This window comes from Ixodes scapularis, unplaced genomic scaffold (assembly GCF_016920785.2).
Source record: "Ixodes scapularis isolate PalLabHiFi unplaced genomic scaffold, ASM1692078v2 PGA_scaffold3__209_contigs__length_174095766, whole genome shotgun sequence".
Lineage (NCBI taxonomy): Eukaryota > Metazoa > Arthropoda > Arachnida > Ixodida > Ixodidae > Ixodes > Ixodes scapularis.
In genome coordinates this window covers 23,411,388-23,437,052 of record NW_024609868.1, presented here as the reverse complement: position 1 = coordinate 23,437,052, position 25,665 = coordinate 23,411,388, and the positions used below count along the sequence as shown (strand labels likewise).

General features: G+C 44.9%; 3 protein-coding genes across 7 annotated transcripts; 2 read left to right on the top strand and 1 right to left on the bottom strand.

Annotated features, from left to right (window-relative positions):
• Nucleotides 1-237: 237 nt before the first annotated feature.
• Nucleotides 238-8,320, top strand: LOC8026039 (vesicle-associated membrane protein 7). Of its 4 annotated transcripts, none has more exons than XM_029976013.4 (6): nucleotides 238-287; nucleotides 789-945; nucleotides 1,025-1,121; nucleotides 4,709-4,810; nucleotides 6,558-6,716; nucleotides 7,911-8,320. In XM_029976013.4, exons 2-6 carry the CDS (start codon nucleotides 794-796, stop codon nucleotides 8,052-8,054), a joined length of 654 nt encoding a protein of 217 aa, XP_029831873.2. In that variant the 5' UTR covers nucleotides 238-287; nucleotides 789-793; the 3' UTR covers nucleotides 8,055-8,320. The 4 variants fall into 4 exon arrangements, with proteins under 4 accessions (XP_029831873.2, XP_040361236.1, XP_029831875.2 ...); XM_040505302.2 differs by lacking the exon at nucleotides 238-287 and adding an exon at nucleotides 288-380; XM_029976015.4 differs by lacking the exon at nucleotides 238-287 and adding an exon at nucleotides 375-459.
• Nucleotides 8,321-8,983: 663 nt separating this feature from the next.
• LOC8026038 (inositol polyphosphate multikinase) lies at nucleotides 8,984-18,038 on the bottom strand. 2 transcript variants are annotated; one of them, XM_029976009.3, is made up of 5 exons: nucleotides 17,842-18,038; nucleotides 17,565-17,750; nucleotides 15,117-15,292; nucleotides 14,978-15,059; nucleotides 8,984-11,324 (listed from the first exon to the last, which is right to left on the bottom strand). In XM_029976009.3, exons 1-5 carry the CDS (start codon nucleotides 17,930-17,932, stop codon nucleotides 11,023-11,025), a joined length of 837 nt encoding a protein of 278 aa, XP_029831869.2. In that variant the 5' UTR covers nucleotides 17,933-18,038; the 3' UTR covers nucleotides 8,984-11,022. The 2 variants fall into 2 exon arrangements, with proteins under 2 accessions (XP_029831869.2, XP_029831868.2); XM_029976008.4 differs by having other exon boundaries at nucleotides 15,111-15,292; nucleotides 17,842-18,035.
• A 424-nt stretch (nucleotides 18,039-18,462) lies between these two features.
• LOC8026037 (nascent polypeptide-associated complex subunit alpha, muscle-specific form) lies at nucleotides 18,463-22,847 on the top strand. The gene is made up of 3 exons (XM_029976007.4): nucleotides 18,463-18,796; nucleotides 19,131-19,871; nucleotides 22,696-22,847. The coding sequence occupies exons 1-3, from the start codon at nucleotides 18,718-18,720 to the stop codon at nucleotides 22,830-22,832; spliced, it is 957 nt and encodes a 318-aa protein (XP_029831867.4). The 5' UTR covers nucleotides 18,463-18,717; the 3' UTR covers nucleotides 22,833-22,847.
• The last annotated feature ends 2,818 nt before the right edge of the window (nucleotides 22,848-25,665 follow it).

Sequence of the window (25,665 nt, the reverse complement as noted above, 5' to 3'; positions counted from 1 at the left end):
CAGTGAAATGCTCAAGCTGAACTTGGTTACAAATTAAGAAACTCCTATCTATAGACCTGGCAAATTCTGTAATCTTGTTTTGAGTTTGAATAGAGTATAAATATGAAACTGATATAAGCAAATTTGATTATATCTGTTTGCCGCAGGGACCACCGCACTTAAAACGAAACCAAAACTGAAAGATGCGCGCCTAAAATGTTATATGCTGTGACGTCTCTGATCCAATCCAATCCAATCCAAATCACAGCGTGTCAGCTGACGACGCGACGACGCTTGAGAGTGCAAAGGTATGTGTGGGCGTAAATCTCGAAATAACATTGTTAAGCTTACTCGTTTTTTTTTTACGGCGGGATGTATTAATTACCTTTTCTTTCTTTACGGTAACATAAAACGAATGTTTTTTCAGCGCACTGGGAAGACCAGCGAGCTTTACATGATCATTTTGGCTGTGATTACGCAGTGAGCGATTGTTGACATGGGAAGCTGTACAAACATTAGAGCAATCGGAAATTACATGAGGAAAAAAACAAACAAAAAAGTTCTAGGGCTTACTAACTTTTGCATCCGTTCGCATCTGTGATGCAGCAGTAAAACCAAGCGCTTCTCCCTGACAGGCGGTAATTCTGCGAACGCGAACTTATGAACGTTGCTTATGACAGCATTTCCACTTCTACTTCGCTGCACAGATACACGCGTCCGCCTCCCTCCCTATCAACTCTTGCTCACAACTTTCGAGCGCTGTGCAAGCGAGCAGTTCATCAACCCATCGGCGCTTTTTCTCCCTCCAGCAAATATGGGACCAATCGAATACGTCGCGGTGGCTCGAGGCACGGTGGTACTGGTCAGTCACCAGGAGACGGGAGCCCACTTCGACTACCTCGTGGAAGACGTTTTGCGGGACATCCCGACCGGCGCCGAGTTCAAGACGACGCGTCCCCGGGGTGGGTAGGTTGCGTCCCATATCCGTTCGGCCAGGCGCCGATGGCGGAGGACTCCGCAGCGGCATCAATGTCCCTCTGTGCAGGTTCACCTTCCACCTGTTGGTCGGAGGGGACCTAGTCTTTGTCTGCGCGACGTCCCCAGACGCCAGCTTGCACGTTGCCTTTCAGTGCCTCGGCCAGGTCAGTGACTAACCAGTAGGACCATTATACCGTTCTCAATAAGAGGATGCGTTGATTTTCACATGTTACTCAAATGACGTCGGGAGGTTGTTCCTTTCGCTGAGCAGCCATCAGGTCTTGTTCTGAAAGGCTATGCGGCACCCCAACGTCCCACAAAGGTGGGACGTTGGGGTGCCGAGCTCCGATTGGAGGATATGCAGTGCGCTGAGCTGCCGAGCTCTGGTGCCATTTGCGAGTTGTAGCAATGGGCACATTGAGTTTGCGCTCGTTCACTCCTAATCCGATGCTCCAAGTTTTATGCTCTGAGTGCAGCAACTAAATGGAGCATAGTGTACAGGAGTGCAACACAGAAACTGTCGATGAGTGACATAAGCCACTTCCGACCGCACAGTTATGACAAACCCGGCATCTCGTGGGTATTGGTGGTTTTTGGTGGCAGAAGCCGAAATTATTTTGGAGATAAATTAAGGCCTGTGTGGAATGGCAGGGTCAAAAGTAAAATAGATGCTGTCTTCAAATGTTTTCATATTCCTAGCAGGTTTAGAGACCCTCTTCAAGCACATATGCAGAAAGTTACCTTGACCGATCCATATTTTTTGACCATGCGTCCTGTTCACATTTAAATCGGATGACAATCTTGAACTTGCTTCTCGACGCAGGAAACTGTTAAACTTGTCACATGTTCCGTCTTACGGTGCAAGACAGAACTCGTCGATGTGCTACCGGCAATAGTTCTATAGATAGCATGTCAATTCAGTAGAGCGGAAAGTTGGGCTAGTTGGTAGTTATTCATCTTGGTTTTAAAAGTGCACAAAAGACGAGGACAGAGTAAGAAACACATCCGTCCGTCGTTTGTGTTTCTTACTCTGTCCTCGTCTTTTGTGCGCTTTTAAAACCAAGATGCATGTTAATTCGTTCGCATGCATGTCAATTCGCAAAATACACAAACAACCTTTTACGGAACGCTAACTGATGTTTTGGCTATCGAATACGAAGCATCTTTATTCGCTAAACTAGCATTCCAAAAAGGGAAATGGTCCGACTGTCTTTTTATATCGACAACCTTTCTCTCAATGTATGCTATGGGCTCGGTATACCGTTCAATAGCGCATTAAATCTGTTTTCAAGCGAGATGCACAAACCTTTTTTGGAATGCTAATTGCTGTCTTGGCTTTCAAATCAAATTGTTTTTACTGGCTGGATTAAGCACAATTCAACTGAAAATGGGCAGCGGTCCTTTCGTCTCGACAACGTTTCTGTCGGCTCGGCCAACTTGTTTCGGTACGAGACGTCACGGAGCACAAAGTCGTTTTTCGCGTTCTGAAAAAAATTTTGTGCACAAAGAGCAAGCTTGAGTGTCAGTCTGTGGCAGCTTTCTTGTCTCTTTAGTGAATGGAGCACCAAACTCTCGCTCTGTGGAGCACAGACTTGAACTCACGATTATCTACCGCTCCATACCGGCTGCATCATGAAACAGTGGCCATTTACCATGCTAGGTTGTCAAAGTGCTCGTGCTGCCACGGCTGTCGCTTTGGGACACTGCTAATATGAAGCGGTTCATGATTGCATGTCTACATTCATATGAATCGTGACTGTTTGTTGTTTTGTTCACTAACAACTACCAGAGGAGCTATAATGAACAAAAACTTCACGGTTGAGATGTTTCCTACCCACCTAAGAAAATAGAATCTGCTTGGCCAGAGGTTCGTCGCACACGTGGTCAGTCCCTCTTAGCTTTTTGTGCCTTCTCCTCTCAGACGTGGAGAAACTCCTCACTGTTTCGAGCCTCCAGTCTCTTGCGCGACGGGACAGGTTTTTATGACTTGCTCGCCGTATTTCTTCACAGATCGGCTTTCTAAACGTGAACTAAGAATCTCTTCTCGAGTTCTCCATTCATTGCACTGCTCGAGTGCGGACATGGAGCACTCACAACTAAATATCTCTCAAAAACATAACCAGCGGGACAGACATTTCTTCCAAGTCGTGTCCGTCCATCGATTTTTTTTCTTCCTAAACCTGGGGATTATATATATATATATATATATATATATATATATATATATATATATATATATATATATATATATATATATATATATATATATATATATACACACCTGTGTTGAGCTTGTATGCTGATACACATCAAATGTCCCTGGAAAGACAAAGGCAATATTTGAGTCTTTGTTATGCTTACAAGATACTCAGCTATCCTCAACATCCCACTTGTGATGCCCTCCAATCTTCTAGATCCTTCCGACTCTTTGAAAACAAGCCTAGTATTGTTCGGCCACTGAGTTTCAGAGTTCAAGGGATGACTACATCGCTCCATCTTCCCTTTAGTGAGGCTGCTTTGCTGAGGAGCAACGAGAGAGTTGCACCTTGGGACCTTCTACCAATCTCCTGTGACTGGTCACTGTCCAAGTACAGAAAGAGAGCTGTTTCACCATTTGTTCTTCAACAGGAGTTTTTCGATTCAGAACAGAAATAGAAGGACTATTTGCATTTTTACACTGATGGGTCTAAACATCAACCTTTGCGGGATGTGCGGTTTATTCCTTTGCTTTCAGGAAAGTTCGACAACTCAACACTCTTGTAAGTATTTTTACAGCTGAATTGTATGCCATTTTAATGACTGTGGAGTATTTATTAGAGAACAATATCACGAAAGCAATTATGTTTGTCGATTCCCAGAGCGTCTTCGGGTTCAGTTAAATCGAGCTCTTCAACACGGACACCTGATCGAATTCTGCTGGGTCCCAAGCCACGTGGGTATTCCTGGCAATGAGAAAGCAGACTTGCTTGCTGCCTCTGCGAAAGAGTGCGCAAAACTGCCCCTTGGCCTGCCACACCAAGACCTGAAACCGTTCATACAGAAATTGATTATGAAGTCATGGCAGCTGGATTGGGATATGGAAGAAGAGAACAAGCTCCACATCATCAAGCCCCTCTGGGGGTATGGGAGAGCTCTTTTCATAAAGACCGTCACATTGAAGTTCTTCTTTGCCGCTTAAGAATCGGGCACACCCGTTTGACTCACCTGCACCTGCTTTGCGATGAGGATGTTAAGCTCTGCGACAACTGTGGTAAAGCTACGACTGTCTTGCACATCCTGTGGCATTGTAAATCTTTAAATCAACAGCGCCAATCATGTTTCCCAGAACTGTTCCGAGATCATCTGCCTTTTCATCCATATTTTCTACTTGGTGATCAACCGTTGGTACCGTTCAATCGAGTTATAAAATTCCTGCATAAAACTGGCCTTTTACACCAGCTGTAGCTTGCAGTTATTTTAGATTGAATTTCTAAGCTCCTTATACAAACCTCCGTTTTAGCGCAATATGGCCCAAGTTGCTCTTGCGCCAGTAAACCATCAACATCAACTGGGGATTTTATAATCAACCTGTTCATCTTGACTTTAAGGCAATACTCCGTTTCTCTTCCCGACTTACAGATAGACCTTGAAATGGAATGCCAGCTAAAGTCCATTCAGACAAGAAAATTCGCCCACCCCATGCCTGGCTGTGCTCACAGTGTATTCTGGGTTTATCATATCCCCATTTGTATCCCTCGCTTTCTTTTACTAGGTGAAGGAGCGTTTCTTCTTAGGCAGCCTGCCAGTAAGAGCCCAGGTGGCAGAACAGCATGAACTGGATCGAGACTTTGGAAGCGTAGCTGCAGAAATTATGGTGAGTTATGTGATCTACTGGGACAATGCATTTCACTTTTACTGGTAACCACTCTGCTGCACTTAAATTTAGGGTCTTCTGCTTAGAATTGAGTTCACCAATTCTCAGACAATATAAAGGCTCGTTTATGCAGCTGCCTTCGGTTGCAACCGACTGTGACTGCTACCACTTGCGTCAGACTGTTGCTATGGCGACCCTTACAACGAGCCAATGGGGAGGTGCTGTGCTGCACGACACATTGCAGTCGACGGAAATGTGTGAACCAGCCTTAAGGCATGTAGTGCCAGATATTTTTATTTCGGTACCGAAAAAATGCAGTTCATCAGTGGTAGGTACTGGAGTGGGCTTGGGTGTTTAGGCAGCGAAAGCTTAATTTCTCTTTGAAGTATGGTGGCCCTAGTTCATGCTGTAGTTGGGAAATATAGCCAGGACAGCTAGCCTGGTTATCTTTACCTTGCAACATGCAGTAATAAGCTCGCAATTGGATGCTGGCACAATAATCATTTAGATCGAAAGAGGCAGGGATGAAACCCAGAAATGATAACAGTTCTGCAGCGATAGTTTTCACTCCACACGCTCCGAGGTGCGGCGTGGTAACACACTCAACCACCTATTTTCCCGTTTTCACAAACATGTTCCGACCGACACTCATTTTCTACCAAACTTCCCTACAGGGCAAATGAAAGTTGATTCTGCTTTTAGTTTTTGAGCAGGCATTTTTTTCATTTAACGACAGCTTCTAAAACAGTGGCTTACTGTGAAACGACCTGTACTCAGTTTCACGATAACTTGGCGGAACTGTGGAAGCTGTGGCCCCCGCGGCCCAATGGGAACGTCTGAGCAATTTTCACATGATAACACTCCATAGTAGAGGCCACGAGGTCTCATTACTGCCACAGCAACAGCCCGGTCCGCGACAAAGAATGGTCCTAGGTTTCTTTTTCTTTTAACGGCAATTGGAATCGTGCGATTCTATCTCTATCGAGAATGTATAAAAAATAAGGAATAAATATTGACAAATTTATGAGTTTCAGTTATACATATTTAAACAAAAAGTGACGCCACATCCCTATCTGCTCCTCCCGATTTTATTTTTCCCTCGTAGCGCCTTGGCCGTTGGCGATCGCAGCCGTCTAATTGACCACTTCCACTCAAAACATTGCCCTGGCATTAGCACCCGCCACAGATTAGCGAGTAAATTGAGCTTGAGCATATGGTTTGCTCGTGAACTGGTCCCGAAGAGCTCGCTAGTCTAGCGGACGGCAATGTTGTGGAGGTGGACGTTCATCCGAAGTTCGTTGGTTTCGCAGCAGACGACAGCGATTCCTTGTTGCAGTGACATGGTGCAACATGCCTTGCTCCGACGTTCTTATCGGGTCGCGGGGGCTGTAGCCTCTACAGTTCGCCAAGTTATCGTGAAATAGAGTATAGTGCTCCTTAATGACCAAGATGTTTTTAAAGCTTCTTACCTGAATTCAACCTCACTAGCTTGGGCTTACAAATCATCCCGTGGCTCTGCCTATCATACTTTAGGAAAAATAAGAAGGCCGAGCCTTCAGCATTTTTCGAGTTACGCTTAAATGAAATGTCATAGTTAAACGTTTTGGCAGTGACACGAAAGGGATTTTACGTTATCCTCAACAGATTTTGAGACTAAGGAGATTTGAAGTCTCCTAGCAATAAATCCCACGTTGAAATCGGCGCTACGTAATAATGCGGTCGCCGTGGCGCAACATGTTCCCCGCAGAGCCGTTGCAACGAGGGCCAGACGGGCGACCAGATCTCGGTTCTGAACCGTCAGGTGGAGGACGTGAAGGGCATCATGGCCCAGAACATTGAGAAGGTGGTGGGGAGGGGAGACCGCCTGGACAGCCTGCTCGAGAAGACACAGGACCTGGAGCAGTCGGTCTGTAGCAGCAATTTTTTTTTTTTTTTGAGCCTCCCGCAAAGAATCAAGTCTATGGTGCCTGGAACGCCTTTTTGATTGGCGTGTCTGGCTTCCCATACTGCCCATGTATTTATTACGAAATGGCCTCGACGTGGCAAAAAATAACGTTACGGGGGCTGCTTGTGTTGTGCTGTCGGATTTTGTGATCCTGGCGGTTGGTCGTAGAAGTTCTAGTAAAAAGTATGAATGAACGCGAGCGACGCTTTTGTTGCGGCACCCCAACTCCTGGCTGCTGAAACCTCTGTGGAATGTCAAGCTGGAGAGAAACCTGCTGCATCCAGCCTCTCTGCTGTGCTACTGCCAGAATCGAGGCAGCCAACAGCATGGCGCTTCTTGGACGTCATAAGACTGAAATCGAGAGACCACATTTGAGGATGCAGTAAGCACACTAGTCGAAGATGGCGTTCCGGGCACCATGACTGAACTTCCTCATTTATCCTTGCGTCAAAATGGGCTCCGTTTTTTTTTTTTTTTTTCCTCGGTAGTGCAGTACATTTGTTGGCTTGGAACTTTTCCTCTCGTATAAAGTGGGAAAAAAAATTTTTTTTTTTTTTTCACTTTGTGTTGAAGGGATTTTGCCCAGAAACTTACTGAAGTTATGGTCAGCTTGCCAAAGAGTGGGGTAACATAGCTACTACGTGGATCAATGCGGAAGCAGAGATGTTTTAAGTGCCTGACTGTGCATCGAACAACTCGGGCCCACGCTTTGATTGGGCTTGGTCAGAAGTCAACATTGATGCTCAATGTGGCTGCAGTGCACTGCACTCATGATTAATCCCTTCATTGTGTGCCATGCATTGTTGCATAAGTAGCTCATCATTTAAGAGGGCCAACATCTTTTTTTTATCCAAAATATGCTACTTATTTTAAATGTGTTTTCTAGTGCAGTTGCCTTTCACAATGGAGGCTTGTTATGAATGAGTTTTAGTGTACTGTAATATTTCTGTTGTCCGTGTTTAGCACTATGTGCCTCCCAAGTCCACAAAAGCAGAGGCGCTAATGAGGCAGCAATTTTAGATGTCACATTTTGTATGCCTTGCTTAGTTTGCAGTTTTAAATAGGATGAACAAATTCACTCTAACTTTGCACATTAAGTAATACAGGAGTGATGCATGTTTTTTTGTTTTTTTTCTCTTTCTTTCTTCCTGGCAGGGCACAGCATTCAGAGCAACTGCAAAGAAAGTTAATCGTCACATGTGTCTGCGTAACGCTCGTATGACGATCATCATCGGGGTGATCGTTGTGGGTGTTATCACCCTCATCGTGCTCTTTGCCACAGGCGTGATCAAGACATGACCGTTGTTGCTCTTGTGGCTACCAAGTGCAAATTTGGTGCTTGTCAGCCAGCAACTTCACCAATCGATTGCTCTGCAACAGAGTCGCTGGCTGGTGGTGGCATGCGTTCTATGATCTTAGCTCTCTAGAACACCAGAGTTTTTCTCAAGCAATTTGATACTTTGTAATATATTCTATGAGAGCTGTCCACTGCTCCCATAGGAGCAAATAAATGTTGAGTGTTTATAGGATCTGTATCAGGGAACAATAAAGAATTATTTGTACGAGTGGAGGGCCACGATAACTGGCCAGCGGACATTAAATGATTATAGTCAGTGAGCCACGCTGGTGAGTGAATCGTGCGTCAATGATGTCCTCTTGCCATTACTTAATCAATTGTTTGTTTTTATCATTGTATGCTGATAACGTGCAAAAAACAATCTTCATAAACCAGCAGCAATATCCTTCACTTTGCACATCTCAAATACTTGATAAGTAGAGATGTCTCCGAGCCGGCGTTGTCATACTGTTCTATGCAAAGCATTTTTGCTTTATTACCGTACTTGCTCAAGTAATGGCCGCACTTATGAGCAAGGCCCTTGTATCTTCTTGTCTGCAGAACAGACGTACAGCCAATCATCGCGTTCTGCATAAAAACTTGGCAAATAACAAGGTCGAGAATGCAATTCTCTGTAAAAATGCTTTCCGAGCAGATAGCATTTTCACATCAAGACCGTATTGCTGTCCCATAAATTTCTGCAATTTTTGTGCTGATCAGCGTATCAGCATTTTCGCGTGAAGACGTTGTCGCTGCCCTGTAAATTGCTGCCATTTTTCTGTCAATCGTGGTGCTTCGCTATCCCCACACTCTGCCGAAAGCAGACCCGCAGACTTTGCTTATAAACAGCGCGGCTATAACTCAAGCAAATACTGTACTTCGTTGACAGACGTCTGGGGCAGAAAAGTAAGACATTTATTGGTTTGCTCGGGGCCACAGTTGCATCTTGGTTAAGTGTTTCAGGGACCACAAGCAAAGCAAGCCACTTTCAAGTTCAATGTGGCCACAATAAATGAAAACACCTACCAGTGGCAGTTTTCTGTTGCTTGTCTGATCAACACTGACCAGACTGCATTGTAGTATAGCTGCCAGAGTGGAATGTCGCTGGCATTGGCTCATCGAATTTCACAGCTATTAAACCCCAACCCAGAAATAATATTGCAGGCAGAAAGTGAGGGAGAGGAGACAAGATAGTGCGGGGATGTTGAGCTCTGGTTGGAATGATTATGGTAAGTAGGCTCAAAGCTAGCTGCCTTTGTCTTCACTGCACTCGCCGAACGTGTCTGTTCCGCACTCCAATCCGTTCGACGAGTGCAGTGGAGACCAAGGCAGGTAGCTTCGAGTCTACCCACTATTCCGTCCAACCAGAGCTCGGCGTTCCGACGTCTTTGCACGCTCCAGTCTCCTCCTCCCTCAGTTTTTGTCTGCATGATCCATAGCTCCAAAACAATACAAATTTAACATCATTTAAACAAAACGCATCTCTTACTTTTGGCGTAAAATATTCACAAAACTCTGTCATGTTAGAAACGTTATATATTGTGTAAAAGTGTATAAGGTAATTGTATTATTTAGTCATATATTAAATGTCACTTTACATCTTAAAAATTCGTACACCAAGACGCGGCCCTGACGTCTCGCAGCTGCGGTGGGCCTGCTATTGGCAGGGTGCAGCGCTCCACGCTAAAATCGGTCCTGCGTGCGCGCAGTGACTTTGTTTGTAAAGAGCGCGTTGGCCTGTATTCAGTTGCAGATTTTTGTTGCTGTGCCACCGAACTGCACAAGGGGATGAGGCCTTGTCTGGTAACACGAGCCGCCTTTTCCACCACCCTCCTAAACGCTTGTTCAAATAAAAAAAAATAAAAAATTTGATCACCTTTTTTGCGGGCAGTGTCACCGGTTTCTAAAAGACCTATTACTAAATTACCCAAGCATCAAGGAGAACGCAGAGAATGGTGTTCCACGCGCCGCACGTGCACGCCCTCCCGTATAAAAGATTCAAAGTAAATAACCAAAATAAAGTGTTGATGAACGCGCATGCACGATGCCATTTGTTTTAGGCTTTTGCTTTAGAACAGTTACTGCTGCAGACGCCAGCACGTGGGGCACGTGGAACACCATTCCCTGCATTCTCCTTGTTGCTTGTGTAATTTAGCAATAGGTCTATTGCAAAAGTAGCGATTCCAGGGCAACAAATGCTAGCCCCTATTTATCAAGTAGTGAGGACTCTGAAGAAGGGCACCTGGAACGATTTGCTTGACACGGCCAAAAGCGCATTGTATACTGGGCCGTAAAAGCTTTGCAGTTCGTCTTTCCCAATACTACACCAAAAACTTTGCTTCTTTTGAGACTATTTTAAAAAAAATGTTTCCACTCAGTTTCGAAAAAGAAACGCACAAGCGCAATTATTGCAAAGCGTGATGCGTCTGTTGCGCCGAAGACGCCTTCCCTTACTGGCAGGATTTGCACACTGAATCCTCGAGGCTTGTTCACATACTTACGACCGAGTGTATTACAACCTTTTCTGGTATCCTATGACGAGAGAACCCTGCTGGCGCCACCTACGAGGTTGCCCCGAAATTATGTTTCACTAGGGAAAAGATTCTGCAATATTTGCAAGATCAAATGTATGTACTATCTATGAGAAATGGTCGCCCATAACACTGCCAAAAGTTTTTCGAGCCAATGATGAAAAAATAATGCGGTTGGTCGTAAGCAGTCGCAAGTGTGTGAACGAGCCTTTACTGCAGAGGCAGAGCCCCTCTTATCACATCGCAGAATCCGAGTTCTCGGTTCCCTGCCCTCGCGCTGCAACTCGCCCCGTTGACCCGTTTCAACAATCGAGGAAAGAATCGCTCAGTCGATCGAACGTTTCGGCGGCAACTGGAGAAGCGACCGGGGGGCACAAACCGAGCACGATTGCGAGCGGGGCTACGCCTTGGCAATCCTGTACAGGAAGGCCATGAGGCTTTGCAGCCCCATCAGGTAGTTGCAGTCCCGTTCTGCCGTGGGGAACACGTGCGCAAAGTCTATCATCTTGGCGGCGCACCGTGGAACCCTTCCCGGGGCCTCGTCGCTGTTGGGAGCGTCGTACATCAGCAGCAGGGAGCTGGAGTAAAAGGCGTACAGCCTCTGGTTTTCAAACCAGCTCCGGATGTCTTCCAACTGGAGCATCAGCTCGGGGAGGAAGGGAGGCGACCACTCTTGCGATGCCCCAAGAAACGTCTGGAACGCTGCGATGCAACGAGCGACATTCATTTTTGCAAACATCTAGCAAGAGGACTGCCAATGGTGTTAGTTCAGACCACGATGCAAGATATGTATACCGTAGAATACCGCGCATCCGCCCCCATTCCACATTACGCGCCCATTACCAAATTTGTGAGATCTGAGGAAATAAGCACAGTACAGTTATATGAAAATTGATGACCGGACAAGCGCCCATCCCCCATTTTTTTCGGTGATCTCAAAAGTTTGAGTGAGCGCTTGCCTGGTATTTTACGGTAGGTGTGGACACCGTGCATGCCACAGCTGCAAGATAAAGTACTCTCCTAGCCTCAGTTGCAAGCAACACCGCCAGATAGCTCCTCGATGTGCGGCTAATGGCAGCCTGTCGCTGGCCCGGTTTCCCATGCTTCTCGTTTTCTGGGTGTGCAACGTTGTGTAGAACTTGGCACTCGTGCTACGCGTGTTGCTTAGACTTCGCTTCAGCATTGACCCTAGTTTCCTGACTCTACGGCAGCGATATAACAGTTTCATGAATCCGTTGAAGCGGAGAGATCTCGGGCACGGTGTTCAATTAAGCCAGTGTCCGCCAAGGTCAATGCAGACTCTCCAAGTGGAAAGAGCGTGCACCCAGGCACCACGGGCATGAGACACTTTTTTGGTTTTGTTTGATTCTTTCATATGCTGTCGGCCGAGGCCACTCAGGCGCGTGCCAACTAGACGTTATCTGGTCGATCGGGTCTCGGCGTTCGCCGTGCTGCGTGTCCTCTCCTATATATATTTTACACCATGCCCTAGACAAAAAAAAAACACGACTGTGACGCCATCATCTCAGTGAGACTGAGATGATGTTCTCGAGAGGGTGCAGTGGGGTCTGAATACTACCTACCAAAACGCAACACAGACCACACCAAGATATCAAATGTAATCCTCTGGGAGATGAGCTTCGATCATACGAGGTGATGGCTTCTCAAGAAGTTCAAGAGTGCCGTCGGAAAGCCGTACAAGCTATTTGTGTAGACGAAAAGAGGCAGTAACAATGTTGTAACAAAAAACGTCGACTGGCACCCACCTATGAACGGGGACATATGGTTCTCGTGGAAAGGGAGCCTGCGTCTGTGGGTGAATCGCGCAAACCTAAGATGAAGTACAGTCGCCAGCCATTTGAACTCCCCCAACCGAACGCTGACCGGATCAGCGAAAATCCCGCACGCGGCGCGCCGAGCGTTGCCGCGTTTTGGGAGCCGGGCTATTGGAACCAAACCATTCCTTTATCAAAGGGGTGGACGCATAGCTTTTATTGGGATTCCAGCCTTTAGAAGTGTGAATCACAAAAACATGGGCGATTAGAATTGCCGTTTTCGGGTGTTGGCCCCAAGTGTTCGGAGATGATGTTATAACTGCTGATAAACTGGAGCTTGCCTTAGGCGTAGATAAAGCAGCAGTGTTCGATCGGTGCTTACAAATGTAAGAACCCTATGTTTGATATGACATTAGGCATGACAACAATGATCCCTCGTAAAGCGAGAAGTGAACAACCAGGAAGCCATCTGCAAAGTCATCGTGTAGAGAATTGCCCTTAGCGAAGCAACACGCTACTGAACGCAAAACAATGGAGTCTTTTCGATAAAGCGCGTTCATGAAAAGTGCCTAAATCTTAATTCTGCTTCGACACAAATATTTTCTTTTTCTTATCTATAGCATATCCTTATAGAATAACCAAGTTATTTCAAAATCGCTTATCATTGTCTAGTCTAGGTATAAGAAAGATTGTAAGAAAGGGGGGCTTGTGCGTAGGACTACTCTTCGGGTAGGAAATATCTAAAATGACAAACCGGTTTTGCAAATAACAAAGTAGCATATAACACGTCAGAGATATTATGTAGTGAAGAAGTTCTATAAGCTGTCTGCGTTTACCTACAACCAGAAGAGGGATTGTAATCGGCCGTGCTTCAGATTCATGTTCCAAAACGCGGATTGCTATTAAACTTCCTACGTCCACCCCTTTGATAACGGAATGGTTTGGTCCCAATAGCCCGGCTCCCAAAAAGCGGCAACGCTCGACGCGCCCCATGCGGGATTTTTGCTGCTCCGGTCGGCGTTCGGCCGAGGGAGCTCATATGGCCGGCGACTGTACAAGGGCCCGCATGTTGTGACCCAAGTGCTGCTTCATGACACCTACCGCATTGGAGATCTACCCGGGCACCCACGAACTCAGAAGCACTATACAAGCACAACACCAGTTGACAAGATGAAGCCTTTTTCTGAAAGAATCTGACATCGACGGCTCCGATTGGGACGATCGGAGCCGTCGCTAGCAGCCACAACTTCGCTGCAAGCCGAATGTTAGCAGCCACAACTTTGCTGCAAGACACAGGCCAGACAAAAGTTTTGCCACAAGACACAGGCCACACGGAAGGTGGTTCCCTCCACGAGCCGGACCCACCGCTTTGCGGACGGCCCATTCTCATGTGTTTTCTTGCGTAATCAGTGTAAACTTTTAAATTTGAACAAACAGTTAAAAGAATCGCACTAGAAATAATTATTTAATTGGACCAAATATTCTAACACATCAACTAAACAAATCAAGTGCAGCGAATTTCCAGTGACTTGTGCTTTTAGTATGTGTCTGTGGTTGTATGTGTTCGAGCCTTCAATTGTACTCTGACCTAAGATAAAACAAACTATACGGTAAGTAGACACATTCTGAAAAAAAAAAAAAAAATATTTGTACCATTCTCCTTTCCTCCTACTTCTCTAAATATTAAAGTCAACTAAAAACATGTATTTTATTGTTTGCATTTTTTGCTTTGCTGATCTTGGCACAGGTGTGGTGCAATTCTTAGAAAAAATGGCACTTTGGCGCAAGATGTAGCAGACTTTCGTTTGTGGTGCAAATGGCACAGCATTTACTTTCCTGTAGAATGCCGAGGGAGTCAATCACTCTCTTGTGTGAAAGAATCTCAGTGCATGATAGAGTTCAGAATATGGTGCAGTGCATGTGTTCAAACATGCTATACATATGATTAATAGGGTTTCCAAAATCACATTTTTAGAAATCTAGCAAGGTTTGGCTAATCAAAACCAGCCTGTACCCTATGCAGTGTGTTTGCTTGAAAACAAACTCTCTTTTACCTACTATTGGCAAATCCCTGTGCGCTTCTGGTTTCCTTCTGTTTTGTTTCAGATTTCTTCGCTACAAGTCACAATTATGAGCTATTTGAAAAAACAGTCTTTTCCGATCGCTCTGCACCGCAGAAAAACAAATAAACACACTGCCATAAGGCTACTGGAGCATAAGATACTGTGGTGCCCTCGTGCTGCAACAGGACTTTCATGGATTTGTCCGAGCTTGAACCAACTGTCGCGTCAGACTCAAGTCTTTTGGGCCTCCCCAAGTATGCAAAGACCTCTACTGCACGCAACACACCTTTCCAGCGTTTATCGTGGAGTCCGAAAATGCCAACTCACTTGGCCGCGAATGCGTGCATTATGTCCGACCCTGCAGAAGAGAGCTACTGCATATGCTCAAAATGAGTTCCGCAGCACGCTAGACAAAGATGGCAACGTGCAGGAGCTGAATATTGAAGTGGTCTATAGACCACCATAAAGAGGTAGGTCGTCGAAGTCCGACGTCCGTGACGTAGAGGACTGAACTCGCCTTCGAGCACTGTGTCTGGAGTCTGCCGCAGGCCGTAGTCCTTTCCGTAGACTCTGTACTTCTGCTCGGTGGTGTCGAAAACCTGCAGAGATAATGTTTTTTTGAACCCGTGTGGGGAAGCCAGCTTACGGACACTCACTCGCATGCCCAAAATGCGGAAGCCGATCTGCTGACTCCAGGGGTACTTGCTGGTCTCTAGGGCCACCTTCTCTTCGCTTGCCAGAGGGTCGTATGTCTTGGCACCGATCTTCACATCGATGATGCTGGGCTTCCGAAACACCCTAGCAAGGTCGTCCAGCTTGAGGTACTCCACTTCTACACTCGTGAAGATAAGACGGATCATTTAACACTACCAACACTTTCGAGCCAATGGCAATGTTCCGCAGGTTTCGTGCACTGAACATTTTCTTTAATATTTATCAACTTGGATATAGCTATACACTTCAAAAAGGCATAAAAATGAAAGCAGTAATAATATGTTTGATCTTTTACAGGGGGTTAGATAAATATCAAAACTCATACACAGAGTGCAGGGACTTACTTACCTACTCTTAGATTGAATCTTGGACAAACATTAGAATATAATTTTATCAAAGTTCCTAAATATATTAAACCATCTTTTACTACTATGGCAAAAAAAAGAAAAAGTTAACAAATGAAAGGAGGATGATATTAGACCAAACCAAAGTTATCCTCGAAAAGTACTTGATCAAAGAACTTGGTGTTCTTCTACGAAAGGTAAGTTAAAGGGCCCCTGAAAAGAAAAAAAAAGATCTTTTTTAAACAGTCTGGTTGGGAAACTCGCACCAAAAATAATTTTTTTGCGAACAAAAAACAAAACAATTTTTTTAGAGCAATACCGACGGCAAGAGATTTACCTAAAATTCTGCGTGCAAAGTCCATGACATCACTGGTCATTCTGGAATGACCATCTTGGTTGCTTGCTCTTTCCACCTCAACATGAAGGCGAAACCAATCCACCTCTCCTCCCCGTGCCCAAGATGTTGAGAGAAAAAACAAGTGGAAAAGAGGTGACAACCGACTAAATCGCGTCTCGCGCAATTAATATTGCTCTAAAATTTTTTTTTTTTTCCAGGTAAAATTAATTGTTTGACACGTGTGTCCCAACCAGACTGTTAAAAAAAATTTTTTTACTTTTCAGGGACCCTTTAGAGACTTTTCTGTTGTCTTTGATCCACATCTGATTGAATAATTTTTTTTTAATTTTAGTTTTTTTCTTTTTTTTTAATGATTAAAGTTCTGTAATTTAGGGTTCTCCCCAGAAATTCTCAAGGTCTCGACATCGGACAATTTCAAATGTGTTGGGGAGGAGGTGGGGGGGGGGGGGGGGGGGGGGGGGCAACTACTGCAACTTCTGGTGTTCTTACCAATTCCTCCGATGCACAACAGTGATTTTGCTTGCAGTGATTATGCAGTTCCGTTGCTTATAGTACCACACACGTCTGCCAAACACAACAATCCGAGGCAACTCGCATTTTCAAAATCGGCATTGTTTTTTCCAACGGAGGCAAAGTATAGAGGTGAGTTGGACATAGTAAAGATGGACAGTCAGCCAGACTGGTGGGCGGGAAAACCACTGCCGCCCACTGTGGGGAGAACCCTCCTGAGTAACTATCTGGCGTGTTTCACTAAAACTATTGAGTCCTGGGAACCCATCAAGCTGGGAGCTTCATTCTTTCTTTTGCCATTCTTGAAATGAAAATAGATGTTAATAACATAATTACTAGGTGTTGAAGGGGTTCTTCACCTTCCCAATTCACATAAGCTACATCAGGTGTCATTCTAAAGTTGTATGCTTGGACAGCGTACAAACTCCCGAGCATCCGCTCTTGCTCAATATGGCTCAAGCATCAAACTTGCATCAAGAGAAATCTAGAGCTAAAATCCTTTTTAAAAGTGAATATTGGGCCATCTTTCTACAAATAACACAAACTATAATTGATTTGTCTAAAGGGTCGATTTTTTTTTTTTCTATCGCTACATTTTGTTTAGGCCAGCGTCTTCACAAACCAATGCGGAGCGCAAGTTTGTCTGCTTTTTTTGCAGGGGTTGTGGTGACGTCAGGATGCTGAGCTCTGATCGAAGGGTGGGTAGACCCCAAAGCAAGATAAGGTCTACCGGGCCCACTATCCTTCAATCAGAGTCAATCAGGACTCGGCATTCCGACCGTCAGCACAACCCCCCAAAAAAAACAGACGAACTTGCGCTCAGCATTAATTTCGCAACCCACTCCTTGAAATGAAACCTGCAGCGGAACATTTTGTTCAATGATTTTTGACGGTCTCGGTAGCAATTGTCCCTGGCCCAGTATTGTCTTTTGGAAAACTATTTTCGGTGGCACTTTATGCATAGTTGTGACTTGGAGTATTCAGTATACCTTCTTATGGTTTGCTGGTAACAGGAGATTCTATGTTATTAAATTATTCCTTGGGGCCATTAGCCCAAAAGATGTGTTTTGCAGAGTTACCGCAAACCATGCATACCGTTGCCTCGAGAGCAGAAGTCTGCTCAGCTGAGAATTTTCTGAGCTCTGGTAAGTAGTCGGTTCTTATGGCTCCTTACGTGCCTTCTCTGTTGATGTTGGTCTTCCAAACGCCCTTGTACTTGGGTACGAAGGCTCTCAAGGCGATGAGTTCAGGAGGGCAGTCGTCGGACTGGAAGATGCGCTCGTAGAACTTCTGTTCTCGTAGAGTCCTCTCGTCGCTTCTGACGAGGGGTTTTAGGATCGAACCGTCCTTGTGCTTTAACAGCCCTGCAAGCACAAACAGCTGTGATAAATGAACTTTAAAAAGGAAAAAACTGACGCGCATTTTGGGTTCCCGCTTGAAACCGAAACAACCGACCCAGTCTCGTTTTCGTACTTCCGTGCACATGCCCCGCTATTTGATGATCAAACAGTAAAGTGTCTTCAGGGAAAGGAGCCTCGTCGGACATGTTTGGTTAGAATATACTAAAGAACCCCAGTAAACAAGGCGCTAAATAACACGCCTACTGCGCCTACCCAACGAGCACCTATCATTTCCGATCAGTTGTTTATGTTGATGCCGATAAAGCCGACCTGAAAGAGCTACGAAACAAGTGTAATAAAGAAGGTAGTGTCGGGTTTGTCATTAAACATCTTAATATAATAAGATAGTTAATATATATTTTCTATGCAAAATCTGTAACTCTTATAACACTTAGATTAGTTTAATTAAAGTTGGCTTATTTTACAGCGATTATACGGATTATACCAAAATTGCGTTAAAATAGGTGCGTTCATTTATTCGCTTTGTAGCCAGCATGCCGTCATTTGTTTCTTAAAATGCGTTTATTTGCTTTCTTTCTTTTATGTATATTTCTGAACGTCGTCTACTTTTTACTAGAAACATTTTTAACTGCACTTGTATAAATAATCTGGAATGTAAGTTGTTTTAATAGTCACCTTGTGACGTCACTCTCCTTACAGGGTCAACATTTTCGATAAATCAACGCAACTCTCACTGTTTCTTTAGTTTCTGTACGCTGTTTTTATCATATGGTCAACAAATTTTTAGCAGTGGTCTACGATTTTTCCAAGCAGCTCAACGGTTTCTGGTAGTTCAGGACTTGGGCGGCCTTACCACTTCGGCAGTGTCTTTGATATAACACAGTGCTCGGTACGATCATACCAATTACCGACGCATCATATTAGCCGCGCTGATTACAAGGCGGTCTTGCCTTGGTGTTGCCTCAGGAGGATGTGTGTTTCCAAGTGGTTCCTCCTGGTTGCTTCACTCTCCATCATCACTGTTCATTGCGCCCCTGCCACTACGCGAAGTAAGCGCTCTCTCTTCCATTATCCGCTTAAATAACAAGGGCGAACTCGAGCGATGCAGTTCTTGCGTCTCAAACGTTTGAATACGGACGTGACGATTTTCGTTTTCGCTCCGAAGCATTTACGCATTCGAGCAAAAATGTGCACGCGGTATACGATTTTACTATGCTCCCTGCTTAGATTTATCTCTTGCTACTAAAATATCCGTGTAGAGTTTGAGTTCAACGTATGAGGAGTCGGTGTATTATTCGATTCTCTCTTCGCGGGTAAAAGTGTTTTGTAAGGTGACGCAGTTTTTTTCACCTTTATCAGGCATCATCCATCCTTCCCTTTCAGAGGACGACACCGCCAAAGAGACCGCCGACTCGATCAAAAATGCCCCCATTAATCAAATCCATGAAAGTTCCAAAGACGTGCCGTCGGGGCCGAAAAAGGATGCTCCCAAGGTACCTGCTCAAGCTTTGCTGGACAAAACCAGTGGAGTTGTCCGCAACGAAGCTCCACCCCTGAACCTTGTGGAAAATCTAAATGGTTCTCCTCCTGTGGAGAAGTCGACATCCGACAAGAGTTACGTCAGTCCCCTGCAGAAAGTCCCCCAGCCCGAGAGTCCTGCTCAGAAGCCGCCTGTGGTGCCAGCATTTTCAGATCTTCCCAAAGATAACCAGGCTCCTCTTGGCAGCGCTCCCTCGGCTCAAACGTTGGTCAAGGAGCAGCAGTTGAAGGTGCCTGGCGAGACGAAAACCAGCAGCAAGCCTGACACCCCAAAGCCTGTAACTTTGGCAACCAAGGTTCAACCTGGATCGTCAGCGCCACCTAATGTTGCCCATCCGAGCAAACTGGCTCCAAATACCGTAAAGCCGACGAATGTTGTCACTCAAGTTGATGACAAAGGCGATCTTCCAACCGCCACCCCTTCTGAGGGTGGCTCTGTCGGTACAACAAGCCCATCCGAACAGTCGAAGCTTACGAGCACTGAACAGAAGGAAGCGCCGAAACAACCATCAAGTGGTTTGGTGAACCCGGATGTCGCTCAGAGTCCAAAAGATGCGCCAACTGATAAGGTCCCAACAAACAACAGTAAGTGTTTCCTCCTGTTTACTGGTCACGGCTGCTGAGTAGTGCTGAGAACCTCGTCGAATGTAATGAAGATTCAATGTTAAAAGCCTAGTATATACGCTGTGCTTGATTATGGAAATTGACTGCTGGGAATACAGTGAGGCTGTCCTTAAGGATGCGAAAGAGTTACAGAGCTGAGCTGGAGTTTTTTTTTAACTTTAACATGATTGTATGCACACTGTTTGCGTAAATTTTTCTTTAATCTTCTCTTCGCTCACATTTCAACGTGCATGATTATTTCTCATAATTCTTTGCATCGTATAAAAGGGTGCCTGCTTACAGTAGAGGCAAGTTTATTTTTAGGGCTAAGCTCTTAAATGCTCGTTTCCGGGTTGAGCGGCGTCAGTGTAACCACGCGCATTGCATAATGGGACCTTTCCCCGCTAAATTTAGCGGGGAAATTGACGTCACGTGACCTCAACACCAATTCAGTTTTTCCGCTAAGTTTAGCGGGGAAAATGATGTCGTGACTTCATGTCACGTCGCCCACAAACAAATTCAGCGGCAGGAGGAGAGGAGGAGGAGGAGGAGGGGGGGCACACCCTCCCCTCCTCCTCCTCAAAAACTGCACTCTATTTTCGCATTAGAAAAATTTGTAAAGATCTTTTCATTTTTTATGTATATGATATATGCATGTTTTCTTCTCTGGCAAAACCATCTTATTCTTACTATTGTGATAGAACAACAAACATTATGTTCTTGAGATCTTTCATGGCTCTTTTCCAAGGGGGATGTTTGATGTTGAAGTGACAGTTTAAAAGCCTTTAGCTGTACCCGCTTGGGTGTATCATAATCAGTCGCTAGCCATTGTCCAATCCCAAAAGTTGAGCTCATGTTTAAGGCTCTGGATATACTTAGATATTTTGAATAACAGTCGAAGGATTTCATTCAGAATTTAATTTTAGCACTAATTCGTCATTTTTGCCGTTTCCACCCGTTAAATTACCAATTGACCGAAACCTGGATTTGAATTTTGCTATATTCACGATTTTCAACAAAAGATCTAATGGAAAGAAATATAATCTGTATGCAAAAGACATCAGAAAGATACAGAAAGCCATCTAGATTCATGAGAAATTTCCAAGATATAGTTTCTACTGTTATAAAAGCACTTTTGGCTACCATAAATAAAATACCGGAGGGGCGCCCATCCCACTTTCACCGAAAATTGAGTTAATCTGGACGCTTGTTTGGTCAACGTGTAATCTCCAGAATTTCCAAGTTTGGGTGCTTTCACTGTATTTTACGGTGCTTCTCCCAGTAGAAGGCCCTAGTGGTATAGTTCACACATAAAACCACAACAGTGACCGGCACAATCACACACTTAGATTTGCCTGCATCTTGACACAGAAATGTAGAAACATTGACTCTCCATTATGACGGACGTCGATTAAGATAAACTTCACTTTGTTTGTCGTCTGCTATTAGAAAGGACATACAAGTACTTTCTTTTGAGAACGCAGACCCTACACTCTCCCAGACTATAGCAGTGGTGCAACACCACCATGGTGCGGGAATATGTCTCCAAATGGTGTGCCTGCTGCGTCCTCATTTCTGTTCCCTCAATTTCCACTTTACGACGTCACACTCATGTCGTGCCGTGTTCCCGTCACAGTCACAGTCCTGGGAGTGACGGAGCAGCAGATGCGGGTATGGCCGATGCCTGGCCCGCTGTAGGTTGTTCTCCAGTTTGACAGTTCGAGGGAGCTTCGGCGGCCGGGAGTTACGACGCTGCGACGACAGCGACACTTGCCTTCGCTCGTTTTTTTTCAGGGTGTCTAGCAACTGTGAAAACCAGGAATTGTCAGGGAAATTTTAATTACCTGGAAAAACCAGGGAATTGTCAGGGATATTGTCAAAAAGCGAGTCCAGTCAGGGAAAATGGGCCGGAAAAGCCATTGAGTGCCCTGAGCAAAAACTTGAGGACTTAAGGGCAAAAAAAAAAAAATATGCAATAAATTCTGCTTAGAGCAAAGCGCGGGCTCTGCTCACCAAATGTAGAGTGTGCTGCGTGATGCAAAGGAAACAGCCAATAAATCCAGTCCAAGCCTTGGATTGGATTGAGGGCACGACATTAGACTAAATCCAGTTAGAGCTACTAGATTTAGTAACAAACGAGAAAGCCGCGGACCCCAATCCAATCCAAGCCGAAAGTATCCGAAAGTGCGCATCTGGCGGCCATGCTGCTATTCGGTTATCGATGTATGTGGTTGAGTGTCAAGTTTTCACGGTGTTTCCAAAAGTGGCTTCCTCTGGAAACACCACAAGAAAGTGCTCGTTTAATCCAGACTGGACGAACCCGAATATTTCAAAATATGCTACTTGGATTAAGCCCGTGCAAAATGATCCTTAAAGTGCTCAATGCTCACTGCCTTGTGTTGTAATGGTCTTATATATCTAACTGCCTTCACAGTGGTCAGGGAATTTCACCTAAAATTGTCAGGGAAAACCTGGAAAATTCGGGAATTTTCAATATAATAATTTGCCAGACACCCTGTTCTTGTCGGAGCTTGTACGACCAACCACCAGTATCACAGTGTCCAACAGCACGATGCACTGGCCACTGTGACATAATTTGTTGCCACTTTGGGACTGCTGTTGATGCTTGGGGGTTTAGGACGCCAGACACACCCGTCGGACACACATGCTAAGCACCGTAGTACTACAGAGCGTTCCAAATTGTTATTCTTTGCCACTGCGTCGTCAAATGTGGGGAGTTTGTTGTTCGGCTAAATGAAAATCGAAAAGCTTGCTAGAACTACATTTGCCCTATCCGTGGTTTCAGAACCCGACGCAGGCGAGCCACCTGAGCCGGCGAAGGAAGCACCCACTCAGGATGAGGAGCCAAGGCCAGAGCTGATCGGCAACCAGGGTGAGCTTCCTCCAGAAAAGACTTTGAGGCAGAGCCGTTCCCACGTTTAAAACACTGCCTTCCGTAGTACCTGCTGGGCCACACATTTGCACACACTATTTGGTGACAGGTTAAGAGTTTGGGGGAACCTCCCTCACTTTTTTCCCCTTTAGCAGAGTGGATGCTGGAGAGGAGGTCACCTCTTCTCCAGCTTTCACTCTGTTAAAGTGGAAAAAGGAGAGAGGCTTGCCCTGAGCCCTTAACTTGTCACAAACTATAGTCATTTGCAAGCCAGGTGGCACCCGCTGAATCAGTTAAACTTAAAGCATCGCTCAACTCCCATCAGTACTTTTTTTAAGTGTTTGTATAAGGCACGCTTATGTATAAGACTCTTTACTACCTTCATTTATTCTCTCTTTCTGCAGGGTGTTTCCGGAAACGTAAACAAAAACGCTCCTGCGAAAACTATGCATCGCACAAAAAAAAAATAGGTTGATAACGTAGTGGTCTGTGCCAAAGGACCCACTAAAGGGCAACTCCAGTCAAAGTTAATATTTTCGAATTTTGGATTACAACTGTTTTTAGCTCAGTCAGTGACCCTAAATTACAAGGCATAATTGTTTTTCTCAAAATTGTGCGCAGCTTTATAAATATCACGGCCCAAAGTTGGATTTCGGGCGTCCACGGCAAAACCGAAACTATCTGTTCAGGAGGGATGGCAACACCGATCGTCGGCTGTACGGCCGCGAAGTGACGTCACCGTGGTGCTCCGGTACGCGGTACAACGTGCGGAATCAACTGCAGCACCACCACGACATGATGTCTCTAGGGTGCTGCAGTATGTGTCGACCAGTGTTGTTTGACTAAAAGTTTACCCACTTGCCGCCCGCTCAAGAGCAGCTGGTCGCATCTTTAAAATCGGTTTCACTGGAGTATGCGGCTTTTTGACGTAATATTTCGGCTGTGATCATATTTCGTGCCACTAAAGCGATACCGGTAATTTATTTTGGTTTTGTTTTCTTATATTGCCTCTCCTACTTGTGATCCGTGGTGGCGCACGCACGTTGTGCGTTTTAGACACGGAGGGCGAGATTGCCCGCGTAGAAATGCACTCTGATAAAAAACTGAAACCCAGAAACGCGTCCAAATTAAGCATTTTTCTGGAACACCATAAAATGCTGCCTGTGCCTTATATCATGGTATCGATGATGTCCAGCAAGACTAATTGAAACTATGCGTTCAGAATCAATAATTAACAATTTGATTACTTAAAATAATTGATTATCCAATTATATTGAATGCCGATAATTTTCCTTTATTAGCCCTTCGATACGGACGGACACAGACCACTACGGCATCAACCTTTTTTTTGTGCGACGCATAGTTTTCGCTTGAGCGATTTTGCTCGCGTTTTCCGGAAACACCTTGTATATTGTATATATATGTTCCACAATCAAAATATGTTGTGACACATGTGTCATAAAACAGACTTTCCTGGAATATCGCTGTTATTTCGGCTCTACGCGTCGAAAATGGAAGCACGTTGTGGGATCACTTCTCTCTCAAAATGTGTCTTGAGACATAAAAATGTTTTAGATGTTTTAGATTCAAGTGCATTGCTCTTCACTGTGTACCCTGCTGATCTTGTCGACATTCATCTGCTTTTGTACGGTGAGTGAATGCCGAGCTGAGCATAATGCGCCGAGGTGCTCACCAGTTTGCAAACAAGAAAACTGCAGTTTTATTTTGTGTTTACTGTGTAGTAGAAAATGCTTGGGTCCTTGCAATAGTGTCACCATGTCACCCATTTATCTGGTGAATTAAGGTACTTGTATGTGCAATTAAGATTACTAATTCGTTTTTAGTGTTAAACATTCTTTGGCTAGATGTTCAGCATTTCGTAAAGCCTGGATAAAGACGTGGCCCAAAGGCTCGACACTCCGTGTTTTGCCTGAGGGTAAAGAGTTCTTCGCAGTGAAAAAGCGTTTGCGACAGGCTGGAATCGAACCCAGACTGTTTGGGCTACTAAGCGAGCGTCTTTCCGGCATGTCGCGACACATCGCCTTGAATTGAGGTACCATTTGCCGGGAAAGCCTTATGGGGCATCCGCTCTGCGTCCGGCACATGGCAACTTGACACCCTGTCGCACGATTTTGAGAACAGGGTTAGTGCCGGAATCTCCATTCAAAGAATCGCTATCGAGTGTAAAAGGCCAAGCGCTAAGCCAGTCGCTAAACTAACCAATGAAGAGCGCTGAGAGTGTAGACGCCACACGTTTCACATGCAACGCAATTGCCCAAAAATTATCTATGCATTTTTTTTTTTTTTTTTTTTTACCAAGGCGTACACATTTTAAGTGTGAAAAGCAAAATTTTTTTTAAATCTGAATTTTCTAAAAAAACATTGCAACACTGACCTCTCTTTTTTTTTTTTTGAGATGAGGCATTTATGGTAACTGCATTGACATGGATGTGACCATTGCGCATCAAATGAAGTGGGAACGGCTGTGATTGGGTAGAGCTGGAAGGTAGAGGGGTCTGGGTGCATGGGATTGGCTCCCTCTAGAATCGATGCGCTACTGTCGCATTTATGTAAATGCAGCCTAGTTTGAATGTGCTCAAATATTTTGTGTTCCCTCATGGCCACTTACAAAGATGAAACATGCCGGCACCATCTGATCTGTTGGGTATCCCTGGAACACTTTCAATCTGCGTATATATTTTCTAATACAGTGGTTCTCACCCATTGATGTTTTGCGGTCCCCTTGTGGATCAGAGGAGATGATGGAGGACCCCGTTCGTGGTGAGGGGAAGTAAAAGGTATAGGTTAATTATGATAATGATTTATTCGATAGATATAACTAAGGGCTAGTTAAAGTAGACTTCTCTTATTGACATAACACAC

What these genes read in the sequence shown, in the direction of transcription:
- LOC8026039 (XM_040505302.2), top strand. Translation starts at nt 290, where the DNA reads ATGTGTGGGCGTAAATCTCGAAATAACATTGTTAAGCTTACTCGTTTT. An exon ending in CCTTTCAGTGCCTCGGCCAG is followed by an intron (nt 1,122 to 4,708) that starts GTCAGTGACTAA and finishes TTCTTTTACTAG; the next exon opens with GTGAAGGAGCGTTTCTTCTT. An exon ending in GCGTAGCTGCAGAAATTATG is followed by an intron (nt 4,811 to 6,557) that starts GTGAGTTATGTG and finishes TGTTCCCCGCAG; the next exon opens with AGCCGTTGCAACGAGGGCCA.
- LOC8026037 (XM_029976007.4), top strand. Translation starts at nt 18,718, where the DNA reads ATGTGTGTTTCCAAGTGGTTCCTCCTGGTTGCTTCACTCTCCATCATC. An exon ending in CGCCCCTGCCACTACGCGAA is followed by an intron (nt 18,797 to 19,130) that starts GTAAGCGCTCTC and finishes CTTCCCTTTCAG; the next exon opens with AGGACGACACCGCCAAAGAG. An exon ending in TAAGGTCCCAACAAACAACA is followed by an intron (nt 19,872 to 22,695) that starts GTAAGTGTTTCC and finishes CCGTGGTTTCAG; the next exon opens with AACCCGACGCAGGCGAGCCA.
- LOC8026038 (XM_029976008.4), bottom strand. Translation starts at nt 17,932, where the DNA reads ATGTCCGACGAGGCTCCTTTCCCTGAAGACACTTTACTGTTTGATCAT. An exon ending in GACCAACATCAACAGAGAAG is followed by an intron (nt 15,293 to 17,564) that starts GCACGTAAGGAG and finishes TCACGAGTGTAG; the next exon opens with AAGTGGAGTACCTCAAGCTG. An exon ending in TCCAGACACAGTGCTCGAAG is followed by an intron (nt 11,325 to 14,977) that starts GCGAGTTCAGTC and finishes GTTGCATCGCAG; the next exon opens with CGTTCCAGACGTTTCTTGGG.